Consider the following 26896-nt stretch of genomic DNA (forward strand, 5'->3'; position numbering starts at 1 on the left):
CGAAACAAGCTACATATGCGAACCCAGAGCCAACATTTGCTGAAACGGTATCCCATGCACTGACTCAGGAAACAGCGTCACATTTGAGTGAGTCCGCAAACAAAGCTCATTGCGTGGAAGTGGAAAGGCCAGATTGGGTAGACACAATTTTGGAAGCACTGAAGGGATTACAACAGAAAAATGCCGGAGTTATGAAGTGTTTCAAGTGCGGTAACCCAATTCATATTGCACGTCATTGCAGAACCGGTCATGGTAGTTCCAACATGGCTGGTCGTAAATGCAAAGCTGGAGGAGATAAGCAAGAGCAAGTTAGATGTAAAGATCTGGAACTTCCCCAGCTATTGAATGTCGTGTGCTACCTATATCGCAAACTGGAAGGAAATCGCACAGTCTTACCGTCAAAGGAAGTGTGGATGGAAAGGAGCGTGTACTGACTGTAGACACGGGCGCATCTCATTATTTAATCCGATCTGATTTGATCAACAGGAGAGTAAAGCCATTACCTGGAGCAAGATGGCGTACGATTACTGGGGAGTATAACCAAGTCCAGGGAGAAGTGGTGTGTGAAGTCTTAATTGGGGAGGTCATGGTTCTACACAAATTCGTTGTGGCAGAGATCGTTGATGAAGCCATATTGGAAGTGGATTTTTTGGTTGACTAGGATATCAGGATCGATATGCAGAGAGGGATTATGCAGTATAAGAACAAGGATGTGCCACTTTACTTCAGTTTGGAAAAAGGGTTCAATAGTAAGCGAGCGCTGGTGAAAGATATTCGACAAAAACCACAAAAGTCAAAGGCAGCAGATCGGGCAAGGGTTGATGGAACGAATGGGCCAAACAAATCAAAGCCGAAGGAGCCTGCGAGAAAAACATTGGCATTGAAAAACCCTAATGGACGCACTAAAACGAAAGAAAGAATTTTCCAGAAAGAATGCGAGGGTACTTTCAAGCCAGGGCGCACTACTATTGTGAAACGTCAGACAATACTGATTATGCGAAGCCAATCCGTCAAGCGCAAGCTCTACGAAGTAGTTCATTGGCCAAACAACGGAGTGTGAGGGAACGAGCAAGGATAATGAGTAGTAAGGTGAAACACAGGTTTGACAAAAACAATAATTCGTAAGGTTTCTTGGAGGGAGATTTGGTACTGATATACAACCCTTACTGGCGGAAAGGAGTTCCATCAAAATTTTGGTGCAGTTGGGAAGGCCCTTACAAAGTTGTGAAGAGGATCACTGATACCATGTACCGCATACAAGCAATTGGGAAACCACGAAATAGAAGGGTGGTTCAGTTGGAGAGGCTAGCAGAGGTTGAATCGGGAGACTTAGGTGGAGGGCAGTGCGACGAATATTACCATCACTAGTAATAAACTCCCAACACAAAAACATTGAAGCGAGCCACACTGTGTACATAAACACATCAATCATCATTTACACCCATATACATAAGGCACGAAAAGTTGTAGCCGCTAACACAGTTCTAGCCAAAAATTGCTACACATACACACGAATATGATTATGAGAAACGCATAAACTACAAATATACATGTATATAGCTAAGTAGGAGATATGTGCAGCAGTTCTAGCAGGCGAAACGTCTAGACTGTAGTAGAAATATGCGAATGAAGCAGCAGAGAGTATAAAAGAGCGCAAACTGAGTAGTCAGAAAATCAGTTTGATTTAAGCGCGCTTTGGTTGCGAGGTACAATTCTGAAGTAATTTCAAAGTAGTCTAATAAAGACCGTTTTGCCCTATTGTATATTGGAGTTATTTATTCAACAATTTAGTGATACGAACGTTAGTAGAAGGTGTAAAATAAGCGGAGTTTCCCTAAATTTGTTACAATCGCTACAAGCGACACAAATTTAAATTTAGACAATATATGGATTGAGACGTATTTAGTCGAATTGCTCCTGCTCCCTCAGTGTTCGCGATTATTGGAATTTCTGTTATTTATGGACCGATTGTTATTGTTATTGTTGGACTGTTATTGACTCTATTATAGTTGCGATTATTGCCTCTGTTATAACTGTTATTTCCAAAATTTGAATTACTGTGTTGCCTATTTGCGTTACCGTTAAATCGAAAATTACTATTGTTGTTATATCTGAAATTACTGTTGCCTCTAGAATTTCTACGGAAATTACTATACATATCTTATCGGACGTGACCGAAACGCTAACACCTGTCGCCCTTTAATTTCCTGTTCTGGCTCTATATTCGTTTTTGCTACAACGTCCTCTGAATCTTTGAAGGCTGTTGGCGCAAGGATTGATTTCACCATATCTGACCAACTATTTAATCTACAAACGCTAATGTTTTGCTCAACCGCCATCTCATGGGCTTTTGCCTGCGTCATACTTTCAATGATTAGAGAGCGCTCTAGCGAGTCACAAAGCTGTTTTACCTGCTTGGAAAATTCTGAAAAATTCTTGTTGGTTACTCTTAAGGCTGCAATTTTACCCGCGACAACTTTCGATTTTTCTGGCTCAATTTTACTACATAACGCTTCTTAAATTTGTCTGACTGATTCTATATGCGTTGGTAGGGCTCGCGAGCTTTTCCTTCGAGCTTTGATTTTATAAATGCTGTAAAAGTAGTGGTACAGTTGCATCGAACAATTCTTCTATTAGCTCAATTTCAATAAACGAGGCAAGTGATAACGGGTCGCCGCCGTAATTGTCTCGCATAATCGAGGCACAAGTACTAATAAATGATTCCTTTTGCCCAGCTGTAGCCATTTTTGGATTGCTAATGTTTAAATTGGACTAGACGTTAAATTAAAATTTGAATCAGAGTCTGAATTAGAATGAGAAGTTGGAATTTGTGATGAACTGGTTGGAGTGTCAAGTCCTAAAAAGTCTTCAAGCAAGGAACATCTAGGCTTAGGAGATTCTATTGTGGCATCTGAAGAATTAGAAGAACTATCGGAATCTGACATGCATAGGGAAGTGAGGCGAAAAATTTAGCTAACGCTGTATTTTAGAAAAAAATATGTGAAATCTAATTTGAATGGAAGGGTATTATATTATACCAGTATTTGTTGGAAAAATTATCATACTTAGCTGTATGTATTTCTGAAAGCTTTTAGGTTTTATAATCATACAATTGGTCAGCGAATGCTTATTGAAAAAAATTTAGTTAGTGAATTGTTAGTTATCAGTTAATGAAAGGTTAGTTATTAGTTAATGAAAAGAAATATTCAAAATTATTTACTTTACGCTCTTGTTGTCCGCAAATCCAAACCCAATGATTGGAATTAGCTGAAAAATTTCCATGCAAAAGGGGCGGTAGGAATTGGGATTCACATGCAATTTAAAAGATGTTAAATATTGTTTGAATATATTTATTGGAATGTAAGAAGTTAAGTTTTCAATTGAACAAAATCTAAAAAAAAATTTGAATTTGAAACGTATGGCAAAAATTATAATTTTAATGTAATTTTTATTATCTAAATGCAAAAATTAGAGAATGGAAAATAATTTTATATAAGGCCTGAAACGGACGCACCGCTTTTATCAAAGTTGTATGGTTTTATTTTTATAGATACGGGCGCACCGCATCTTCTCAAATTTGTAATATAAATGTCCTCGGACGCACCGGGATTAAAAAAATGTATGTCATATTTATACAAGGACGCACCGCTTTAAAGAAAAATTGTAATCATATTTTTAACGCGAACGCACCGCTTAAGAAAAAATAAAAAAAAAATTTGTTTTTTGTATACTTTTTTTTGATGAAGCCCGCAGAGTGCGACTAAAACCAAAGAACTTTTACTGAACATTTATTTAATTTCGGCAAATGTTATAAAAGCCAAAACCCAATAAAGAAATTAATGATGCTTAAAAAAAATTTCTGTTTTTGTACGCACCGGGATTAAACAAATTTATGAAATATTTATACACGGACGCACCGCTTTAAAGGAAAATTGTTATCATATTTTTAACGCGGACGCACCGCTTAAGAAAAAGTAAAAATTTTTTTTTTGTATATTTTTTTTGATGGAGCCCACAGAGTGGGACTAAAACAAAAGAACCAATAAAGCAATTAATGATGCTTAAACAAATTTTCTGTTTTTGTCCGACCCTGTCCCACAGTACCTGCCTATAATCTTACACATATACCTAGATGTACGAGTATGTGAGTTTTAATTAATTTTTTTTGCAGGTAATTTAATTTATTAATTAAAATATTTTTGTAAATTTTGTAATAGTTATGAAAAATATTAGTTGAAAATTGAAAAAAAAAAATATAATGTAAAATATATGTACATTTTAATAAGCATCAAGAGTGAATGTCATAAAAGTGAAATAGTGAATATAATATAAAATGTGTTTTCATTTTAATAGAAGTAATTTTTGTGCAAAAGTCAAAATTGAAAAATATGATTTTAAAATAATGTGAATAATGAAAAAGTAAGGAAGGCTAAATTCGAGTGTAACCGAACATTACATATTCAGCTGAGAGCTTTGGAAACAAAATAAGGGAAAATCGCCATGTAGGAAAATGAACCTAGGGTAACCCTGGAATGTGTTTGTATGACATGGATATCAAATGGAAGGTATTATAAAGTATTTTAAAAGGGAGTGGGCCATAGCTCTATAGTCGTACGCCTTTTCGATATATCGCTCGAAAGGTGGACCAGGGGTGACTCTAGAATTTTCTTGTACGATATGGGTATCAAATGAAAGGTGTTCATGAGTATTTTGAAAGGAAGTGGGCCTTAGTTCTATAGGTGGATGCCTTTTCCAGATATCACCATAAAGGTGGACCAGGGGTGACTCTAGAACGTGTTTGTACGATATGGGTATCAAATCAAAGGTGGTAATGAGTATTTTAAAAGGGAGTGGGCCTTAGGTCTATAGGTGGACGCCTTTTCGAGATATCGCCATAAAGGTGGACCAGGGGTGACTCTAGAATGTTCTTGTACGATATGGATATCCAGGGGCGTAGCCAGAAAATTGCCTTGGTGGTGGGGTTCAAACAAAATTATTTTTTTTTTTTTCAGCTAAATAAATAAAAAAAAATTTGTCTTTAGCTTTAACATTAAAGTACGTGTATTTAGAATATGATATGAAAAAGGTTACATTAGAAACTCAAGCGCATGCGTCGCAGTGTTTCGTGTAGAACAAGCTAGCTGGACAAAATTATTTTATGAGATTTTCCGTTTCATATGCAGTCACTTATTACAACTACGTCATTTTTTTCAGGCATATGTTCTTTTTTTATTTTTTTTTTTCCAAATTTTACTTCATATGCATACATTTGCTTATTTCACATACAGTAACTAATGTGAATAAGTGACATAGATCCAAAAAAATTTAAAGGGCTTAAGAATATTACTTTATTGTACTTAAATTGAATGGACTACAAATCTCAATACTCTAAAAAATTTCGAAAAAAAAAATTAAAATTTTTTATGAAAATTCGTCGAATTTTTCAAACATTTTTTAAATATAATTTAGTTTTTGTTATAGATCGTGACACATTTTCTTATGGGAAATTAGTTAAAATAAATTTGCGAAAGCGAAGATTGTAAGAATTGTCCAAAAAGGGGCGTCTACTTATTTATGTGAGTGACTGTACATATGTACATACATATTTTGTATTTATTTGAGTATTTATCCTGGCACTACAATTTTTACAGAATTATTTTATAGTACCAGTCAGGAATGTAAAAGTGAATTACAGTAATAATAACAACAATGTAAATAATTAAATTAATTATGTGAAAATAACTTATTACAAAAACTTAAAAGTAAAGTATAATACAAAGTAGAAAAGACAATAGATTTAAATTAAATAAAACCTGATCCAACACAAAGTTATAGGGTAGGTTATCTTTTATAATTGTGTTATTATTCGCTATCATCACTTTCATTCGATGAGTCACTTGTGGAATAGTCATGAGCATCAGCAACACTACTGTGAAAGCTTGAAACAACTGGGGTATTTATTGACTCCTCAACATTATCGGGGGACAGTAAATTTAAGACTTCTGAAGTCAGACTTTTAAATTTTTTCCTAGGTATCTCCCTAAAACTGTTAACTAAAGGATCCGATGTTATAAGCAACATATTCATAAGATCTCTATTCGTGGCTTCACGCGACTGCTTTTGTGTGTTATCATCCCTGAATCGTCTCAAATCTTTGTTACGGGCTTCCTGTGCTTCCACAGAAAGTTGACCAATAGGTAAAATTGCTGATTTTATAATATCAGTACTATTCACTAAGATTTTATGAACTGTAACAGGCATATTAATCCATGGATAGAGATCTATGTATAGTTTTTTAGTCTCGACCGCAAATTTTTCAAATCTTTGGATATTTATATTGTACCCAGATGCTAATGCGCGAAGGAGAGTGTCGAATCTTTTGATGAGCGTTACATCCAATCCCGTAATCTCAGCAATAGGCTCAGAATTTTCGAAAAACCTACGAGCAGTGTTGCCTTCATTGGTATTGCCGAAACCTGGTTTTGGTTTATCTACTATCAATCCAAGTACACTTTTAAATTTATTCTGGATTTCGTTGGAACGTAGCTTTACACTCTCTTTATCTGCCTCATTCCTAAGCTGCCACTTTTTTACTTCGAGGCGATTACTTATATGATGCAAGCATTCAGAGTAGCATGGAGAGTAGACAAACCAAAATCAAGATTATCTCGGTTAAGCGTAAAGTCCCGTAACTCATTATTCATAACTTTTGGAGTGGCACCACAAATATAACACTTTTGTGCGGAAGAAGTTTCACTCAAAGCATTGCAAACTTTTCCGTCAATCATTGTTAGAAGCATATTGTGATTTACGGAAACTTCCTATTCTTCGAGCATGTACTTTGTTGGCAGCAACGCATTTACAACTTTGTTCGTTTCAAAAACAATAAAATCTTTTGTTCCTTTAAAAAAAATAAATTTAATTGGACGACAATACATGGTAGAAGAAGGTCGAAGATTCTGCCAAACAAGGTTACCTTTTTCATCCTGTAATTGAAGAGGAACGAAGGAAAATATAAACAAAAATTCATCAGTGTCAGAACTGCATGTAAACTTTTGCTTATATGTGCTATGGCCAGAGCTTCCATCGCAACCCCACTTGCTGATTAAAGTATACGTCAAGTTTTTAGGTAATAAACTAACAAAAACGTCTTGATTTGCTAAAACTAAACGCTCAACAGTTTTATCTAGTACGGACTGGACTTTAATTTCCGCACGTGTTTCACCCACATCAATTTCATTTGGATAGCATTCTTCCTTAGATTTTCTTAGACTATAAAATGATGGATAAACCTTATGGCCTGCCTTGATGCTCCACTTCCGAGGTGTTTTGTACCCATGAGTCGTCGACTTGCTATCTACGTAGTATGCTAAAGCTTCTACATTGCTCAAGCATCTTGCATCTGGCTCACATGTCATCTTTTTGCCGGATATTTGAGTGGTTTCCTGTGATTTTTTTATAATATTAGCAACATTTCTGTTGCCGGATATACGCATTGATACTTCTGCCGCATAAAGAAACTCACCAGGACTTCTAGATTGCAAGAGGTCATCCACTCGACGCCGTTTGGTTTTTTCACTGCAGCTAACAAAGTCCTTCATTCGTCTTCCGGGGCCGGGGTTACCTGAAGAAGTGGTTGGTTGGACTGATGGCAACTTTGAATCCACCGTTATTGTAAATGTGAAGTTTGGACCCGAAAGCCACTCCGAGTTTTTATTCAAAAATCGCTCCTTATGTCTTCCAGAAGTGTTCCACTTTTGATCCAGCTTCGACGAATATGTCGATATTTGTAAGCATAAACTTTTTATCGAATACTCGGCTGCTTTGCTTAAATCGTACTTAAGTACAACAAAACTCAATAATTCTTTATATCTGGTTTCCTTCGAATGTTGAACCCAAATGTCAAAAAACTCCGTTCTTGGTACGGTTATAACTAAACTGCTTTGTGTTTTTGATTTTCCGACAGGGTGAATAGTTGATGATTGTTGTGCTGCCATCTTAAGCGTCATTGATCGTTCTGATTTGTTATCAGTGGCGCAGTATTTATATTACATTCAGGTATTGGCGTAGATGCTACAAAATGGGGTTGTTTTGTGTAGCGTTCCTGTATGATTATACCTGCATTAGGATTACTTTGTATGTACCTGTTTTTATGCCTTGGTGACTGGTTCGGTAGGTTGTGGCAGGTTGAAGTCAGTGATCTTCGCCTTTTTGCTTTTGGTGTTCTCTTGTTGACCTTGCGCGTTTATTTTTGTGTGTTTTATGGCTACGTGTTTGTTCCCTGTACCTGGGGATTGGTTTTGCCGTTTGTAGATCAGCTTTAAAGGTTCAAATATCTCGTCGGAGATGGTATGTACATACATCCTATTTTATATGTAGAGATAACTAAATCTACAAAAAAAAAAAATTAAAATAGATGTGCAAAGAATTCGCAATGGTTTTTTCTTTGGACTATTAGAGAATACTTGCGACTATAACCTATGTGAAATTTAGCCCGGACGTCGGCGGATGTATTTAACTTTTTTGTCCCTAAATTTAAAAATATAGAGAAAAAATACTTTTTCTTCTTAATAACGGAATGTTAAATATATTGAAAATACTCTAATTACGAAAGAATTATTATTAAAAAATGTTACTTACCTTCGAGCTTAGAATCCATCAAAAAATTATATAAAAGTGTTCACTTAAAAGAAATATGAAGCTTAATATTCAACAAGAATTTTGCAAATTAATCAATGCCTTTTACGGCCACTCCTGCCTTCTTACTTCAATTACTCAATATATATGAGAAAAAATATCAAAAAAAAAGCAAAAATAAGAATAAGAACTTTGTTTTTGTCCAGCTAGCTTGTTCTACACGAAACACTGTGCGTCGGCTTTTCTTTGCCATTTCATCTAAAACTTCATCAGCGGTAACAACTTGATCACGATGGATGCTTAGTGATGGACAGCCATTAAATCGATTTTCACTCATCGTGTTTCTCAAATAGTTTTTAATCAGCCTAAGAGTTGAAAAAGATCTCTCGTTCGTTGCCGTTGTTACTGGAAGCGTACACAAATCTTTTAACAACATGTGAACATTAGGAAAAGCCACAGGATCGCATTCCTGTAATATTAATCATAGATAAATTGATAAAAAAAAAAACTGAAATACCTCCTTCAGGAATAAGTAGAAATCATGCTTTTTGAGCCTATGCATGAGATCGAACGTATACGTATATAAAATTCAAACGAAAGAAACTGATCGAACTAATGTGTTTTTTATATTTTAAAACGTGAAAAACACATTATTTTTTCATTTATCAAATAATTTGAATTTTACATTTTTGAAATGTGTTTTTGATATGAAAAAAAATGTAGATATTACATTATAATAATGTGTTTTCCACATGGAAAATAATGTCAAATTTGTATTATATTTCAAAATAGGAAATGTATACTTCAAAAAAATGCTATAAATTTAACATTATTTAAATGTGGAGAATAAAATCAAAGCACGAGATCATCTGTTTGAATCATTCCAGGTAGATACAAACTTTCAACATATATGAATACAAAATTAATATTAATTGATATTTAAGAATAATCGTAAAATTTTCACTATGTTTTCTTACTATAGGCTAGTATGACTGCCACTAATAAGGGTCAGCGTGAACGGCTTCTCGAACTAATAAGGCGCCTTGTCGAGGACGATAAGAATTGTTTAAAGGCTAAAAAGTGTTAAAGATTTTTTGAACGCTTGCCCATAACCAGAAAATACCGCCAGAAGTATTAGGTCAAGTATTACCAGCCTTTAATACGCAAAATTTGTTGCTTGTATGTTTAATCGCCCAGTCATGCTCCGCGCACTCAACACACACTTAATCGCCAACAAGTAATTGAACGTTAGCCAAATGATTATACTTTCATGATACTTGTTACGAACAGTTTAACTGCATATATGGATAAAATTCTCAACATGATTGCTGAAATACCGAATGTTGAGCGGAACACTTTATGTATTGATGGGCGTTATCCGCATAATATGCAAATACAGGAGCGTTTCGATTTTCTCAAGTTGTTAAAGGATGGGCACCTGTGGTTGTGCGCCGAACAAGTAAGAGATTATTGCAATCGTTTTTCATCTATTAATACAGGGGTTGTCAGTTATTAATTTTAAGATTTGGGTTGGTGTTGGTGTAGCAGGTTGTTGTTATTGTAGAGTACTCGTTATTTATAATTTGTAAGCACCATTGTATATATAATGAAAGGAATTAAATGTTTAATTTTCGCTTTTAGATACATAATAAGGAGGTCGAGGTGGATAATTAGGGGGGTTCGCCGTCTTTTAAACCCCAATAAATCGCAACATCTGGACAAATATACATCAGCTGCTGGAAATCAAGACCATTCCGACAGCACTAATAATCAATTCCTGTTACTCGGCATCACAATCCATCCCGACAACTGATTTAATAATATAATTTTGTTCAATTTGTATGCTTCTGTAATTTATCTGCAATCCGTAACTATATTTAATCTGATTAATTGTTAAATTTGTAGACTACTAAATAAATAAATAAGTGGTAATTTTAAAACCCAATTTTTTGTTATCAAATTCTTTTTATTTTATCATAGTCAGCCTTTAGTTCAATTAACATTTAAATACAGGTACCAAAAATATTTTATGAAATAAAACTACAAAAATTGTATATATTCGTACATACAGAAAAAAAAATTAAATATAAATACATATTCAATCAATCTTAGTAAAATATTTTTTTTGGATGCGTTTAATTTAGAAATGTTATACAAAACTTTGATTACTGTTTAAGAAGATAAGCATCTTAGTTTTTTTTTCACTCAGTCGTGAGCGACGGTCACTAGTTATTTGGCCTGCTTTCGAAAAAACTCTTTCACATGGAACAGAAGATGCTAGTGCACATAAATATTTCCTTGCCAAATCTGCTAGTTTAGGGTATTTATATTTATTTTCGCGCCACCACTGAAATAAATTGTTTGTTCTGGAAACTATTCCATCCTCTAAATACCGCTGCATTTCAATGATGCTTTTTGCTTCAGCACTACCCTTCGGTCTATTTTGGTTGGCACATTGATCGAAAGAGCTCCAAATGGAAAGAAAATATTTTGCACTTTCGTCTACACTCTCAGACAAGGGAGCCGATTCTGCTCTGTACAGTTCCATAAGATTACTTTTCACAATTTTTTTACAATTTTCTGCAGCTAATTCATTCGTCAATGCTAATAATTTAAACCTAGGATCCGAAAATGTAGCTACAGAAAATGTGTTGCTTTTTTTGATATTGCCCAATCGTTCCCCAATACCATTTACAAAATGTCTAAAACCTTGCGCACAGGATCGGGCCAAACTTTTGTTAGCAAATGCCTGTAGACGTCCTGAAGACCATTTGTAATCGGCATTACCAGGGATCCCGTACAATACATTACGCCACTTATGGTTACTGTAGCGTCTTTGAATGGTTGACATATTATACATAAATCTTTGACTATTTTCCATTCTTCACTGGACAAGGTTAAAAGGCTCCTGTTTAAAATAACCAGCGTACATTTTACTGCTTCCTCAAGCGCAGCGTATCATTCCATCATTGCAAGAGTAGAGTTCCACCTAGTCTCAACTTGTTGAATCAGCTTCAACGGGTCCCTGCCACTGTTTCGTTGATAGCTCAGAAAAGCTTCGTTGGCTGAAGAACTTTTCTTAAAATAGGTAACTATACCTTGTTCTTATCGATTATTTCAGCAACTTCCGTTACACGCAACCCATCTTTAACAATCAAATTCATTGTATGAGCCATACATCCAAAATGTTTCCAATTCAACTTTGTTGTAAGGGCACATTTTATGTTGCTGGCGTTATCGAAAACAGAAAGCAAAATTTTCCTTTCTACATTCCAGTCACAGACAATTTTGTGTATCGCGTTAGCTAAGTTTCCGGCCGCAATGGTTAATATTCAGCTCTGAAGCCGACAATAGTATGGATTTCAGCTCAAACTCCGGTGATACAAAATGTGCTGTCACAGCAATGAAGCTAGAAATATTTCTTGAAGTCCAACAATCCGTTGTAATACAAAATTGGTTGCCGCCTTGTATCATTCCTTGCATTTTATGTCTGCACTCTTCATACAAAGCAGGAATCATGGTTTTGGAAACTACCCGTCTGCTTGGGAGTACGTACATAGGATTCAAAGATTTCACAAATTCCCTGAATCCTCTGTCGTCTACAACGCTGAATGGTTGTAAGTCTATAGTAAATAACTGCAGAAGCTTGCTATTCACACCCTCTTTTGAAATTGGGCGATAGTTTTTTATAATTTTGCATTGTGTCATCCGTTTTGGTGCTGCCTGGAAGTTGATGGCTGCTCTTCGGTGATACCAATGACAGGTTCAATTTCGATAGGTTGAGGTTTATCCTGCAAAGGGAAATTCATACATACACAGGGACACTAACAAAGCTTGGAAGTCGTTAAAATTTACCGCAAGCTCTTCCAGTTGTACGGTCGGATGCCTCCGAATCATATGTCTCTTCAAATTACTTGTCCATGTTTTATACGATATTTTGCTTTTGCACATATTGCATGTGGAAAAAGAATGATCCACCTTTTCAAAAAACTGCCATAGGAAACTGGTTTTGGATTTTTTTAACGACATCTTTCATAAATAATAAATTTTTATAAAACTTTAAGCTTAAAGTGCTATACTCCAAATCGCCCCCGTCCAGTCAATACGAGAATATTCAAAATGAAACTATTTTCAGAACGTAAGTAACAGACGTATTCACATCAATCGAAACCGTATTCAAAACGGAATGCAAAAAAAATATCCATTCCAAATACATATACATGCATGACTTTAAATGGCGACTGCGCCATCTGCTGCTAATTAGTCGCAGCACGAATCACAGATTCATTGCCTCATGTGATTGCGATTATAATTAAACGTGATTGTGAACGAAGTGCAGATGTCAGTCACGGCTACTCCTCAGAAGCAGTCACAGCATTCAGCTGTGATCATTTAGTACCTGTGACAAAATCACAGGTACACGGATATTTGCCAACTCTAGATTGTCGCAGTGACGTAAGGGCAGAAGAATCATGCAATTATTCAGACGCATGGAGTTTTCATATTTGCCTTTTCATTCCGATGAATGTAATCGCAGTTGAGGCAAACGAGCAAACGCATGAATTGATTATATTCACGAATGCAATAAGTTGGTTGATTTTAAATCAATGTCGATTAAGTTCGTTTAAGCAAGTTGGATCATTGAACACGATCATGTTGCCGAATGTAACCGAAGGTTGTTGTATTCGATTTTTGCTGTTGTCTGATATGTATATAGATGGTCGTTAGACAAATTTGCAAAGAAACTTCTTTATGAAATTATAGTAAAAGTTAACATGTACATTTATATATTTAATAAATTGCAGAATTATTATGAAACAGAATATGATTAAAATATAAGTGTTCACTTCGTACATAAATATGCTTGCATATTAAAAATATAATATCACCAATAAAGTAAAACGTAGCAGAATTATAAAGAAATGTATTAGCATAGACATAAAAACATCAAATATTTGAATTGTAACTACGTAAAAAATCAAATGATCCAGTCGCTACGCCCCTGTGGGTATCAAATGGAAGGTGTTAATGAGTATTTTAAAAGGGAGTGGGCCTTAGTTCTATAGGTGGATGCCTTTTCGAGATATCGCCATAACGGTGGACCGGGGGTGAATCTAGAATGTGTTTGAACGATATGGGTATCAAATGAAAGGTGGTAATAAGTATTTTAAAAGGGAGTGGGCCTTAGTTCTATACGTGGACGCCCTCTCGAGATATCGCCATAAAGGTGGACCAGAGATGACTCTAGAATGTGTTAGTACGATTTCGGTATCAAATGAAAGGTGTTAATGATTATTTTAAAAGGGAGCGGGCCTTAGTTCTATAGGTGGGTGCCATTTCGAGATATCGCCATAAAGGTGGACCGGGGGTGACTCTAGAATGTGTTTGTACCATAGTGTATGAAACGAAAGGTGTTAGTGAGTATCTTAAAAGTTCTATAGGTGGACGCCTTTTCGAGATTTCGCCATGAAGGTGGACCGTCAGGTAGGTCGGCCCGGGACCCAGATAATCTTAATTGTAAAATAATTCGATGCAATCGCAAGCGAGGTCAGGCACTCCCAGACCACCCTCGATCGCACTGTAGTTGAGCTCAAGGCCTTGATAGCCGCTTGACTATCAGAGTAGATGTTAAATTCCCTAACCGTGGTAGCACTGGATAGCATTCCATCCACCGCATCCTTAATCGCAGCAATTTCCGCTTGGAATACACTGCAGTGATCAGCCAACTTAAACTTGCGGCTTAAATTTAGCTCTTGACAAAAGACCCCCCACCAACCTTTCCATCCAGCTTTGACCCATCCGTGAACAAGTTAACCGGTCCCACGCCCCAGATAATTCCACTTCCCCAATCCTCTCTCTCTGGAATAACTGGGGTGAAGGTTGTATAGGGAGCAGTTATCGGCATACTGTAGTCCGTTCTGTCCGGGATGAAGTAGAAACTGGTAAGAAGGCTAGAGTGTCCGCGGTCAGAAAGTCTATATCCCATATCATGAAGCCTGACCAACGACCTTGCCGCGGCCGCCTTTCCCGCAATATCTACTGGGTATATGTTCAGCATGACGTTCAGTGCCAAGGTAGGAGTTGTTCTGAGAGCGCCACTGATACCGATCAGTGCCGTCCGTTGCACTGACACTAACATATTGGAGGTGCTCGCCGTGTCCAGTGCTTTCCACCAGACCAGCACCCCATATAGCAGAATCGGTTTGACCACCATCTCATAAAGCCAGTGTACTATTCTTGGCGAGAGTCCCCATCTCTTTCCGATAGCTCCTCTGCAGCAGTACAAGGCAATGGCGGCCTTCCTGGCCCGATCTTCTACATTGGGTCTCCAGGACAGTTTCTTGTCCAAAACAATCCCTAAATATATAACCCTATCAGAAAGTACCAACGGTACCCCTCCAATCGAGGGCGTTCTGAAATCGGGCATCTTATATCTCCTTGTGAAAAAGACCAATTCCGTTTTTCCCGGGTTGACCGCCAACCCACATGACTCAGCCCACCTAGCCACAGTATCCAGGTAGCCCTGCAGAACATCGCGCAGGGTGCCCAGAAATTCGCCTCTGACTAGGATAGCGACGTCATCTGCATAGGCAACCACCCGACAACCATTGGCTTCTAGCTCCACAAGAAGCTCGTTGACTACCACAACCCAGAGGAGAGGAGATAGGACACCCCCTGTGGCGTGCCCCTGCACACCTTCCTCTTAATTATGGCCCCACCCCACTCCGCTGCGACAATTCTGCCGCATAGAAGTTTGCTAATAAATTCATCCAGAGCCGCCTCGACTCCTAAACCCACCAGAGCTCTTTCGATTGCTCCCGGTAAGACATTGTTAAAAGCTCCCTCGATGTCTAAAAAGGCACCCAGAGTATACTCTTTGTGTTCTAGGGACCCCTCTATTTGCTTTACAATCGAATGGAGAGCCGTTTCCGTCGATCTGCCCTTGCAGTACGCATGCTGTGAAGCCGACAGTAACCCCCGAGGTATCCTTTCCCGTAGGTACAGGTCAATCAACCGCTCAAACGTCTTAAGAAGAAACGACGAGAGACTGATTGGCCTGAAATCCTTAGGTGATACATGAGAGCTTCTGCCGGCCTTCGGAATGAAAATAACCCTAACCGTGTGCCAAGACTTCGGGATATAGTTAAGCCTGAGGCAGTTAGTATATATGATGGCCAACCAGCGGCAGGAAATCCCCAAAGACTTTTGAAGCTGCGCAGGAATGATTCCATCCGGGCCCGGAGACTTATAGGGCTTGAACGACCCTATAGCCCAGGTTATTCGACTTTCCCGTATTGGAATGGCAGGCACTTCTGCATGGCCAACGACCGCCGACCATGCAGGCGAAGATCCCTGCGCAACTGGGACATCGGGAAAATGATTGTCCAGTAAAAGCCTTAGGGACACCTCGCTACTCATCGACCAGTCCCCACCATCATCTCTCAGATACCCCATAGGAGCGGGGTTCCTAGAGAGTATTTTTCTAAATCTCGCGGATTCATTGCAGCCTTCTACGTTTTCGCAGAAGCTTCGCCATGCATCTCGCTTGGCTATCCTTATTTCATATTTATAAATCCCCAGACTCACCTTATAGAGCTCCCAGTCCGAGGGTAATTTACTCCTCCTGGCTCTGTTGAAGAGCCGCCGACTGGACGCTCTTAGGTCGTCAAGAGAATCCGACCACCAGGGCGGCTTGCCCTTCCCCCTGTAAGTTTTCAATGGACAGGACAGCTGAAAGGCGCTATTGCTTGCCGAGGTGAAGTTTTCCACCAGAACGTCTATCTCAGATTCGGACAGGCCCGAACTAATGATAGGCACCGCAGGCAGTAGCTCTCCCAGCTTCCTACAATACAAGTCCCAGTTAGTACTTTTAGGGTTCCTAAAAGATATTTCACCGGGACGTTCTTCGTTCACTGAGAACTGAATATATCGGTGATCAGAGAAGAAGTGCTCGTTGAGAACCGTCCATCCAGATATCCGACCTTCCAGTTCTCTACTAACCAGGGTGAGGTCCAGGACCTCCTCCCTTGCCGCAGTAATAAAAGTCGGGTCATCCCCCCTATTACATATACAAAGTCCCTCATCTACAATAAGAGTAAATAAAGACTCACCTCTAGTGTTGGTATCCGAGCTTCCCCAAATGCTATGATGGGCATTATCATCGGCACCGATGATCACGCCAACACCTCTCCGCCTTGCCTCAGCGGTGATTTCACCCAGTATCGCAGGTGGTGGCCCCTCTACGTCCCCGTGGAACATGTACGCTGAGACCACCCACATTTCATTACTTCCTCGCTCGAGGCAGACCATGGTTACGTCAGCATTGCTGAAATTAGAGAGAATAAAAGCTTTAATCTCTTTTTTAACAAGCACACAGGATCTAGGCCTACTTGCCTCCCCATGCACCAAGGTGTTGAATTTTCCAGTCGTTAATCCAGAAATCTTACTGCCGTTACTACTCAGCCACGGCTCCTGGACAAGGACTATATCCACTCCGCCTTTTTCAAGGCAGAGCAACAAATTTGCGGAAGCCGCTTTAGAGTGCTGAAGATTGATTTGACGGATTTCCATCAAAAGCGCTCTTCTTCCGCACCCCATCCTTGGCGGATTCGTATTAGTCTTGTCCATTCTAAAAAAGTCCCCCCTCAAGGCCGCTATCCGGAGCCGATTGTGTAGTCGCCCTTTAACGGTCTCGTGGTTATCTATGCTACGCAGGGAGGCCACGCGAGGGTTGACGCATTACCTTATGAGTAATGCGTTCAGGGCCAGACCGGACGCGAAGCGGGAAAATCTTCAACCGCACCTACGCGACCAACTTAACGGCGACGGAGCCGGAACGTACCTTGAGGCCCGCCACGGTTTTAACGGGACGTGGGCAGGTGCAGCATTAGCCTACCAGCCATTTCGGTAGGGTTTCACCCCGACCTACTAAAGTGGCAGAATACCGCACCTACCAGCCCAAAGTCATCAAGTCAAAATGTAATGTGAAATCAAAGCCCTAAAACAGTCCAGTTCGTCACCGTTGTGTACCTATCTTGACTCTTAAAGAGTCCTCCCTCCAAAATTCATTTTTTTAAATAAAACCGAAAATTAAAATTTAAATATAATATAACAAAAAAATCCAATATGGCACGGAGACACGTCCTCTTCGTCTGGATATAACATTTAACCTCATAAAGTTAAAATCCGGAACAGAGACTTGGCCTCTTTGTCCAGATGGAAAATTAATTGTCACATAATCTAACAAAATAAATCCAATCTGGCACGGAGACGCGTCCTTTTCATCTGGATATAACATTTAACCTCATAAAGTCAAAATCTGGAACAGAGACTTGGGTTCTTTGTCCAGATGGAAAATTAATTTACATTCGTCGAAATCTGGAACGGAGACGTCCAGACTACGAAAAGTCTCGGAACACAAAACAGATAAATAAATATAAATACAGTCCAAATATGTATACTGTATAATGTGCTTTGAATTATAACCCGTTCTTGTTTTCCGCTTTAATATGTTGCTTCTTTTTCCTACAGCGGCTACTATATGCAAACAAGTCCGGACGTAATCAGTTAACAAATTTTCATTCAATAATACAAACATATTGTATCTAGTTTTAAGTAATACGTGCGCGTGATCGCTTCAGCATGACCTTCCTTCATTTCAAGATGTTGCTTACCGCAAGAGGGCTGGCCGGCATGCTGAGGTCAGGACCTAAATATTTTTATACTGCAAACACGGCCACTCTAATGCATAATTTATTAGTGCAAATACATTCATACATACTTTCATGTACTGCACACCCACATGCATACACATTCGTGTATGTTCACATATATGCAACACTAACACGGCCCTACAAAAAATCGCGCGATTAATCCCTAAAGAGATTGATCCCCGATTGATCTCTTTTGTCTACAGTTGGGCATAATTGATCCCCTTTAGTCCCTTTTGGGTACAGTTGGGATTAGTCAGTTTTAAGCCCTTTTTAAGACAGGAATCGAATTATTTAAGAAAAATGTAGAGCTTTTCGGATAATGTTTTTAATCCTTTTTGAAAAGTTTCTCAGCAAGAAATTCATCTGCCTAAGCATATGCGTTCGGAGTCGGGTAAAAACATTTAGGATAACCAATCAATGGGAACAATAAAAACAGCACATCACATATTGGAAGAGAAGGGGGCTTACTCTCCCCGGATATTTACCGAGACAAAACACTATTATTATTATTTTGGAAGTATATATAGGATCATATATATTTCATGTGTTTGTAAATTTGTACATAATTATAGAGTAGGACTAATTTTTCCTTTGAGGAAAATCAAGTATATTTGTTTTATTAAAGATCCTTTAACTAAAAAAAAAATAAACACCACTCCCTACTACAGCCAACTTAACCTACTGCATTTTTGTACAAACCATATTTTGAATTTTGGCATTTTTTAATAACTGTGGAATCATTTCACCTCAATCATCGCAAGTAGTACACATCATCCAAGGAAATATTTGTACCCACAAAAATATAAAAGAATAACAATCATTTATTTATTCTTCGGGTGCTGCAATATCCAATTAGCTTTCTGCATGTTTCCTTGGTTAAATTTTTTCTCCAACCGCCCGAAGTCTATTATTCATATCCCAAGTGATACGAATAAATTATTTTATATTTCACCATACCTCCTCATAGCCAAGATCATATTTTCTGCGATTAATTCCGCTTCTTGCGCAAATTTTGTATTATCTTCTGCATGTTATTTTAGCTTTTCAGTACATTCACCCGGTATACTGCAAAAATATTCAGCACTGATCAAACTCCATGTAAATCTGGAGCTTTAGCACTCAGGTTTACCTCTTTAGATCGCACTTGCTGGGTTTCCTCTAAAAAATTGTGATCTAAATATTTTTCCAGCTCAGGAGCACGTGAAATAGTTTTAGTGATTTGTTCTCGGTTGCCATTAACTCCACTTAACATACTACTGTCTGTTATAAAGGAGTCAACAATTGTTTCTGGTGGAGTACCTGCAGATTTATTGAACTCAGCGGTGTCAGTTGCAGTGGCTGTAGTGCCACCTTCGCAAAGTGGGCCCAATTTTTCAAGTTAGGTCTTGGTGAAGTAAACGAAGAGAATATATAATAAACATTGCAATAAAATGATGTCAACAACACCGACATACACTAAAGTTCAATGTTTTCATGCACGGAAAAGATATAACAGCTGTTTTTTGTTATCAAGAGCTGCAAAACTAACGATGGCACTATCGATAGTTTAATTTTAAGAAAACAATCGATTTTTTTCTGTCGAATGTTGGGAGTGGTATTAAACACCAAAAATCACACACACAAGATTGCGCATTGCACATGTAAACAAAAGATCAGCTGTTTTTTATGGGCAATTTTTTTGCGTCATTTTCCTTTAGCTCTTGTTTTTTCTCTCTTTATTTCATTCGATCAAGCAGTCAAGTGTGACGTAGATGCGCAGAACGAAGCAACTTTGAAGTCGTGAATGCGCAATTTTCTGTGTGTGATTTGTGATCAAACACCAATCACCTACCCAGATTGCGCATTCACGAGTTCAAAATTGCTTCGTTCTGCGAATCTACGTCACAGTAGACCCTTGAGCGAACAGCTGATATGCTGTTCTATAGTTTTCCATACAAAATACAAAATGTTGTTGTGTAAATTTCCTTTCTTTTAATGAATAATTGTTTAATTAAAATGTTTTCAACCGTAAATGTATCGGAAATATATCGTTCTTATCGGTCAACTCTAATTTTAACACTGTTTGCCAAACGTTTTGTGTATTTTTGGGAAAACAAAAAGCAATCAGTACAAGTTGCGAAAAAACATTAAAAAGGCCGTGAGTTGTTAAGGATAACGAGCTATTACATGCCGTATGACTTGAAAAAGGGTAGGTAATTTTCTCAAATTTAAGTTTTCCAAACATTTAATGATTTTCTTATATCCAAAGTTATAGCACGCTTCCGACCAGAATTAAAGCTTTTAATTTCCAGTGTAACTTTGGATGCTGATAAATTTTCAAAACTCTTTGATGATGCGCCTATATTTCGTATACAAGATGAAATTGAAACATGCCAAGAAGTTTTAAAAGATCGTGTTAAGCGTTTGGGTTCCAAAGATACGTCTTCTCATCATACCAGTGTATGTAAATCTACATGTGATATGCAAGCAACCATTTTCGAACCTCCACCACCCAATTTTAGGAAAGTTGTGCTGGCTACAAATATCGCCGAAACTTAAATCTAGAACAATTATACACTTTGGGTGCGCTCAATCACTATGGTGAACTAACCAAATTGGGTAGACGTATGGCCGAATTTCCAATTGATCCAATGATGGGTAAATGTGTTGGTTAGTGAGAAATAGTTTGGAAAAATTGCATTCCGAGTTTGAAATGTAACTAATCAATGCGTATAAATTAGTTTGATTTCATACTCGGAATTCCATACATTGTAAACAGTACTATTAAATTTGAATTCCGTAATTTTAGGTATAACTATTCCGAAGAATTGGTATCAATTGCTGCGATGCTTTCTGTGAATAGCGCAACATTCTATCGTCTACAAGATAAAATCATACATGCCGATACAGCACGTAAGAACTTCAGTCATATGCATGGTGATCATTTGAGTTTGTTGCAAGTCTATAATCAATGGCTTGATACAGGTAGCTATACACTTTCGTCATGGCGGAAATATGCAGGTGGTGAAAGAAGTTCGGCTAATTGACTCTTTTTTTAGCTGCTTTACCAATCCGCTTACCCAACTAAATTAGGTTACTTCGTGTTGTTCTTTCTAGGCAAATCGCAAATTTACTTAGCGTTTTATTTCCACTAGCTTGCAAAAAAAAAACGCCAATCGAAATTAATTCAGTTCTTACAGGATTATTGATTCACAATATTAATGATAATTTTTTAATTTATTATAGAAGCCACCCAATGCGTTTTCGAAGTTGTGTGCTGCAGCCTTTGTTAAGTATTTGAGAGGCAACTACAATCAATTGAAAAGAAATTAGAAAAATTGGATCAGCTGCAAATGATAGTTGATACCCAAAATACCGCTATCACGGATGCCATAGCTGCGCTGAAAGTTGCTACCGAGCAGTTAGTTCGTCAGGAAGTAAAAAATACACCTGTCGTAAAGTGTTTTCCACTTTGTGACGTACATGAGGTACAGCAATTGGACGAAAAAAACATCGTCCAACATAGATGTATATGTACGTTAAATATGAACTATTATATACTTTTTAAACACTTTTTGTTTATTTTACAGGAATCTATGATTGCATCAATTTATGCAACAATACGAAAAATTTACCACTAATTATAAAAACAGACGTGATAATTACTTTGAATTTGGACGGGACTCATGGTAAGATTGGGCTGAAATCGTTCCCCAACTTGTATAGCGAATTGGCAGGTATTTCTAACCCCTTATATTAATACATTGTTTTTTGAATTTAAACTTTTAAATTTTTAGGAGCTGTTTCTAAAATTCCTTTTGAGCGATTAGCCCCCGAGGATGAGCTCCGAAAAGGATTGCAATTTGCCAAGTCAAAACATTTTAAGAAACTTCATCGACAAAAAAAACAGGGGTCACAATCATAACAATGCCTTAGTACAACAATATGTAAGTTGATCGAAATCAATGCATATATTCTTTTGACCTGACACTCTTCTGCATTGGGTTGAATTCGCTTTGCCATCACCTTATCCTGACAAGTTCGCTATACATATTTTAGAGGGTTGTCTATCATACATAACTGCATTTGAATTCTACTACAATCGGAGTAAATTTTACTATACGTTTACAAATAATAACTATAGAAGCCGCTACCATATTTTTTAGACAAAAAAATTAACGGTTCGACACCAAAACTCTGAAGTTAGTTTTAGGATATACAATATTTTACGAAAAATATAATAATAATAGGACATTTCGTTTGTCCAAAAGTTGTGCAAAACAACAGGCATTTAAGGCAACAAAAAATCGTGTTATGAATTATTATTTTTCGTTTATTTCTAAGATTTTATTATATACTCAATGTATATACTTAATTACTATGTGAATTATTTAAGTTCTTGTTCAATACAAAAAATTCGCACACTCTTAAATATTAAAACAAAGTACTTAATGCAAAATGCACACAGGAGGTTAATCTTTATCACAAAGCCTTTCTTGAACTCAATCTTCCGTACAAACTGCAAATTCCGAATGATCTCATTATTGCTTTATTGAATGCCTAGTGTAGTCAAAAATCTGGTACGTTTTGTTTAATTGGTCGGATTTTATTGTCAATGTAACAAATGGCAAACAAATTTCATAATACCAAATTGTGATTCGATTAAGTTTCTGTATGAAATCGATATAATAAACATATATCATTTTATATCACTTTAAGGGTGAGTTAATTTTAAATTTAAAAATTTCCCACACTTGTCTATATAAATTACCTCTGAATTAAATGCATATCTTTTAAAGATAGTAAACAAGAACAAAATACTAAATTTTAAAGAGAAACACTAAAAAAAGTAGTCATATATATATTGTTTTTATTTATATTGCTAATACAAAATGCTCGCAATGAGTTATCAGTTAAATCAAAACAATACAGCCTACAAAATTTGTGTGACTGCAGCAGCATATGTGTGACAAGAAATAATTTTAATTAAGGTACATTCGATTATTGAATACAAAAACTAAAACATCTAAACTGCAATATATTGGCACTCTGATATTTATGAGAGCACCTAGCCTGAAGTAGCAATATATGAGTATTACATATATGGTAGTCGATTAAGTTTGGGAGAATAGTTTGAGGCTGATAAAACTTTGACGCGTTACTTGACATTTACTGCATTGGCACAAATATGTTACTCGCAAATAATTTATATGGTCAATTCACTAGGTCTCCTATTGTCTTATGTACTATCTTTTTAAATACGACACTCGTGAACACCAAATTCTGTTGTAGATCGTATTTAAGTATATCCGTAAGGAGGGTTATCTATAAAAAGCCTGTAAAAATCTAAATGTATGCCACCGCTTATCCTTATTAATAAAAATTCTTTGAAATTTTCAAAAATAAAAAACAAAAAATTATTTGGCTATAACTTAGTGCATCTGATATACATAAGTTGCTGAATTGTAGTTTTTATCCAAATTTTATATAATAAACAACAACAAAGCAGATATGAGCGGTTTAAGATCGTAGCAAATACATATGAGGAATATAAGACCTTGTGAATTACCTAATAATTCATTGCAATCGTTTATTTACAAACATATTAGGGGGACTCATGTAACCGTATAAATGCCTTATAAAGTGTGTAAACGTATAAATTTATCTAGTTTACGCACGAGCTGTCAAATTTTGTATGAAAAATCATTTACACAATTTGTATAAATTTACGCGCACATTTCATTGTGTAAACGCGGTAAACTCAAAGGAATGCAACCTTGCATTTTCATCAAAAATCTCCAACATCAGCAAGTAAACGCTTTTTAGTTTTGATTTTTAACTTAATCTTGGTATTTTTTAATTTGTATAACAATCAAAAAATGTTTGTTTGGCAATAATACAGCTGATAAACAATCAATTTTATCAAGAGCATTTCTAGGTGCGTTCATATAACAGCGTGTGTAAATGGATATAATTTTACACCTTATAAGTTTATATGCTTTCATGAGTCCCCCCTATTATTTTTTGTTCTTTCACATCAAATTATAAGCACACAATAAGAAAGCGCTAAAATGTTCACTAAATGGCCAAATTAAATCAAAAAGTTTTGTCAAGCCACGCTAAAAGAGATTTGGCCAAGTTTCAGCGTTGATAAGAGTAGATATATTTTTAATTAAAACAAGTAAGGACGGGATTGTCTTCGGCTGTCCCGAAGACTTCATACCTTTCATGAATGGGGCTGAACAGTAATATTATCCCGTTCGTAATCTCCAAATAATCGGATATATAAGATAAGAAATATATAGTGAAAAGATGTACATACCTAAACGATTTTTAAGATAAATATAAAATAAAAAATAGCAAAAAACCCCCTTATCTGAACGATCGGAATGGGATATATATTGTATATAGCTACGAAATGATTTTTACAGGAAATCTTCTATGATATATTAGAATATATTACCAAGTTTCACGCTTTTATATTCGAAACTAAGGGAGAAATGGCCAAAAATCTTTCTATCTGAACGATCGGTTGTATGGGATAAGTATATACTATATACATATAGCTCCGATCAAAGAGATTTTTTTAGGAAATCTTCTATGATATATTAGAATAAATATCACCAAGTTTAACGTTTTTATATCGGAAATTAAGGGAGAAATTGCCAAAAACCTTTCTATCTGAACGATTGGGTGCATGGGATATATAATATATATAGCTCCGATCAAAGTAATTTTTTTAATTATATCTTCTAATATATGCGGCAGGAATGACCAAAATCGTCTTATCTGAACGATCGGCTGTATGGGAGATATATGTTATAGTGGTCCGATCCTACCGAATCCGACAAATGTTTAATATAATACAAAAATACATCCTTGTGCCAAATTTCATTGAGATATTTCAAAATTTGAGGGACTAGTTTGCGTTCAAACAGACAGACGGACGGACAGAAGGACATGGTTATATCAACTCAGTTCGTCGCCCTGATCAATTCGGTATACTTAATGGTGAGTCTATCTTCTATATTTCTCAACGTTACAAACATCGGACCAAAGTTAATATACCATTTCATGTTCATGAAAGGTATAAAAATAATGAATGAAATAAACTAACTAAAAATGTGATGAAGTAATATATTAATATAATTTAAAAATAAATAAAGCCATCTATTATTAAAAGTCTGATCAACTAATGTATGAAAAAAGTTTGAAACTTAAGTTATTTCTAATTAACAAAATGCTTGTGAATTGTTTTAATGAATAGCATTAACGTAGTACCTGAGTAATATACAAATTATAAAAGATTCAATTTTTCAACTTGCTTATTTCAATATAAACCGGAAATGAAACTAAAAAAATTTTGTTTTTTGTTTTATTTTTAAATGGATTACATCGGTGAGTATCATTTTACTACCATTGGGGTAAAAATGCGACTGGTCCATATTTGAGTCCTTATTGGACCTAAAAGCGACTACTCTCTTATGTTCCCATATGGGTACAAAGGGGATTGATCCCATCGATCCCTTTCGGGTATAAATGGGTACAATTAGTCTCTTCATAGGACATGCTCAAACAAAAGGAAACAGTTGAACTCATACAAAGAGATCAAAACTGGCATTGGTCGCATACTCCCTTGCGACTCATCCCGGACTCATCCTAGACTAATCGCATTTTTTGCAGGGGGGTAACTGAGCTTTCCATCGGATAACAAATATCCCTTGGAAAACTCCCGCACGATCTTCCGGTTCGACAACACGGAGATCACTTTCCATTTTCTGTTCAATTTCAACCACGAAGGAAGACGGTCAACTGCTGCTGTCACGCCACATACCAAAGGTAAAATATTGTACCCGCTTAACAAATAATAAATCAATTATTATAAAATACTAATATTGAAATTATTTGCGTTTTCTTTTCTTTTCAATTATATTGGATCTCCGCGCACCGAGCGTTCTGCGAGGCCAACAGTGGACTTGGGTGACTCTAGAATGTGTTTGTACGATATGGGTATCAAACGAAAGGTGGTAATAAGTATTTTAAAAGGGAGTGGGCCTTAGTTCTATAGGTGGACGCCTTTTAGCGATATCGCCATAAAGGTGGACCAAGTGTGACTCTAGAATATGCTTGTACGATATGGGTATCAAATGAAAGGCGTTCATGAGTATTTTAAAAGAAAGTGGGCCTTAGTCCTATAAGTGGATGCCTTTTCGAAATATCACCATAAGGGTGGACCAGGAGTGACTCTAGAATGTGTTTGTACGATATGGGTATCAAATGAAAGGTGTTCATGAGTACTTTAAAAGAAAGTGGGCCTTAGTTCTATAGGTGGATGCTTTTTCGAGATATCACCATAAGGGTGGACCAGGAGTGACTCTAGAATGTGTTTGTACGAAATGGGTATCAAATTCAAGGTATTAATGAGGGTTTTAAAAGGGAGTGGCCCCTAGTCGCATATGTGAAGGCGTTTTTGAGATATCGAACAAAATGCGGACCAGGGTGACCCAGAACATCATCTGTCGGGTACCGCTAATTTATTTATATATGTAATACCACGAACATTATTC

At 36.8% G+C, this 26896-nt stretch overlaps 2 protein-coding genes across 5 annotated transcripts in view; both read left to right on the forward strand.

Moving 5' to 3' along the window:
- Positions 1-26896, forward strand: part of LOC137238431 (membrane-associated transporter protein-like) — a 1095627-nt gene that overhangs the window by 35966 nt on the left and 1032765 nt on the right. The gene's annotated exons all lie outside the window — the stretch shown is intronic.
- On the forward strand, positions 20274-23024 carry LOC137236922 (probable pre-mRNA-splicing factor ATP-dependent RNA helicase mog-4). 4 transcript variants are annotated; one of them, XM_067760008.1, is made up of 7 exons: positions 20274-20538; positions 20599-20789; positions 20852-20999; positions 21139-21314; positions 21576-22066; positions 22127-22276; positions 22370-23024. In XM_067760008.1, exons 1-4 carry the CDS (start codon positions 20517-20519, stop codon positions 21186-21188), a joined length of 411 nt encoding a protein of 136 aa, XP_067616109.1. In that variant the 5' UTR covers positions 20274-20516; the 3' UTR covers positions 21189-21314; positions 21576-22066; positions 22127-22276; positions 22370-23024. The 4 variants fall into 4 exon arrangements, with proteins under 4 accessions (XP_067616109.1, XP_067616107.1, XP_067616108.1 ...); XM_067760006.1 differs by having other exon boundaries at positions 21576-21863; positions 21920-22066; positions 22127-23024; XM_067760007.1 differs by having other exon boundaries at positions 21576-21817; positions 21920-22066; positions 22127-23024.

Source organism: Eurosta solidaginis, chromosome 1 (assembly GCF_040869045.1).
Source record: "Eurosta solidaginis isolate ZX-2024a chromosome 1, ASM4086904v1, whole genome shotgun sequence".
In the NCBI taxonomy this organism is placed as follows: domain Eukaryota; kingdom Metazoa; phylum Arthropoda; class Insecta; order Diptera; family Tephritidae; genus Eurosta; species Eurosta solidaginis.

Bases quoted from the DNA above. Each gene is read 5' to 3' on its own strand.
- LOC137236922 (XM_067760005.1), top strand. From the start codon at position 20,517: ATGCCGTATGACTTGAAAAAGG. The intron at 20,539-20,598 runs GTAGGTAATTTT...TTATATCCAAAG, and splicing joins GCCGTATGACTTGAAAAAGG to TTATAGCACGCTTCCGACCA. The intron at 21,000-21,138 runs GTTAGTGAGAAA...CCGTAATTTTAG, and splicing joins AATGATGGGTAAATGTGTTG to GTATAACTATTCCGAAGAAT.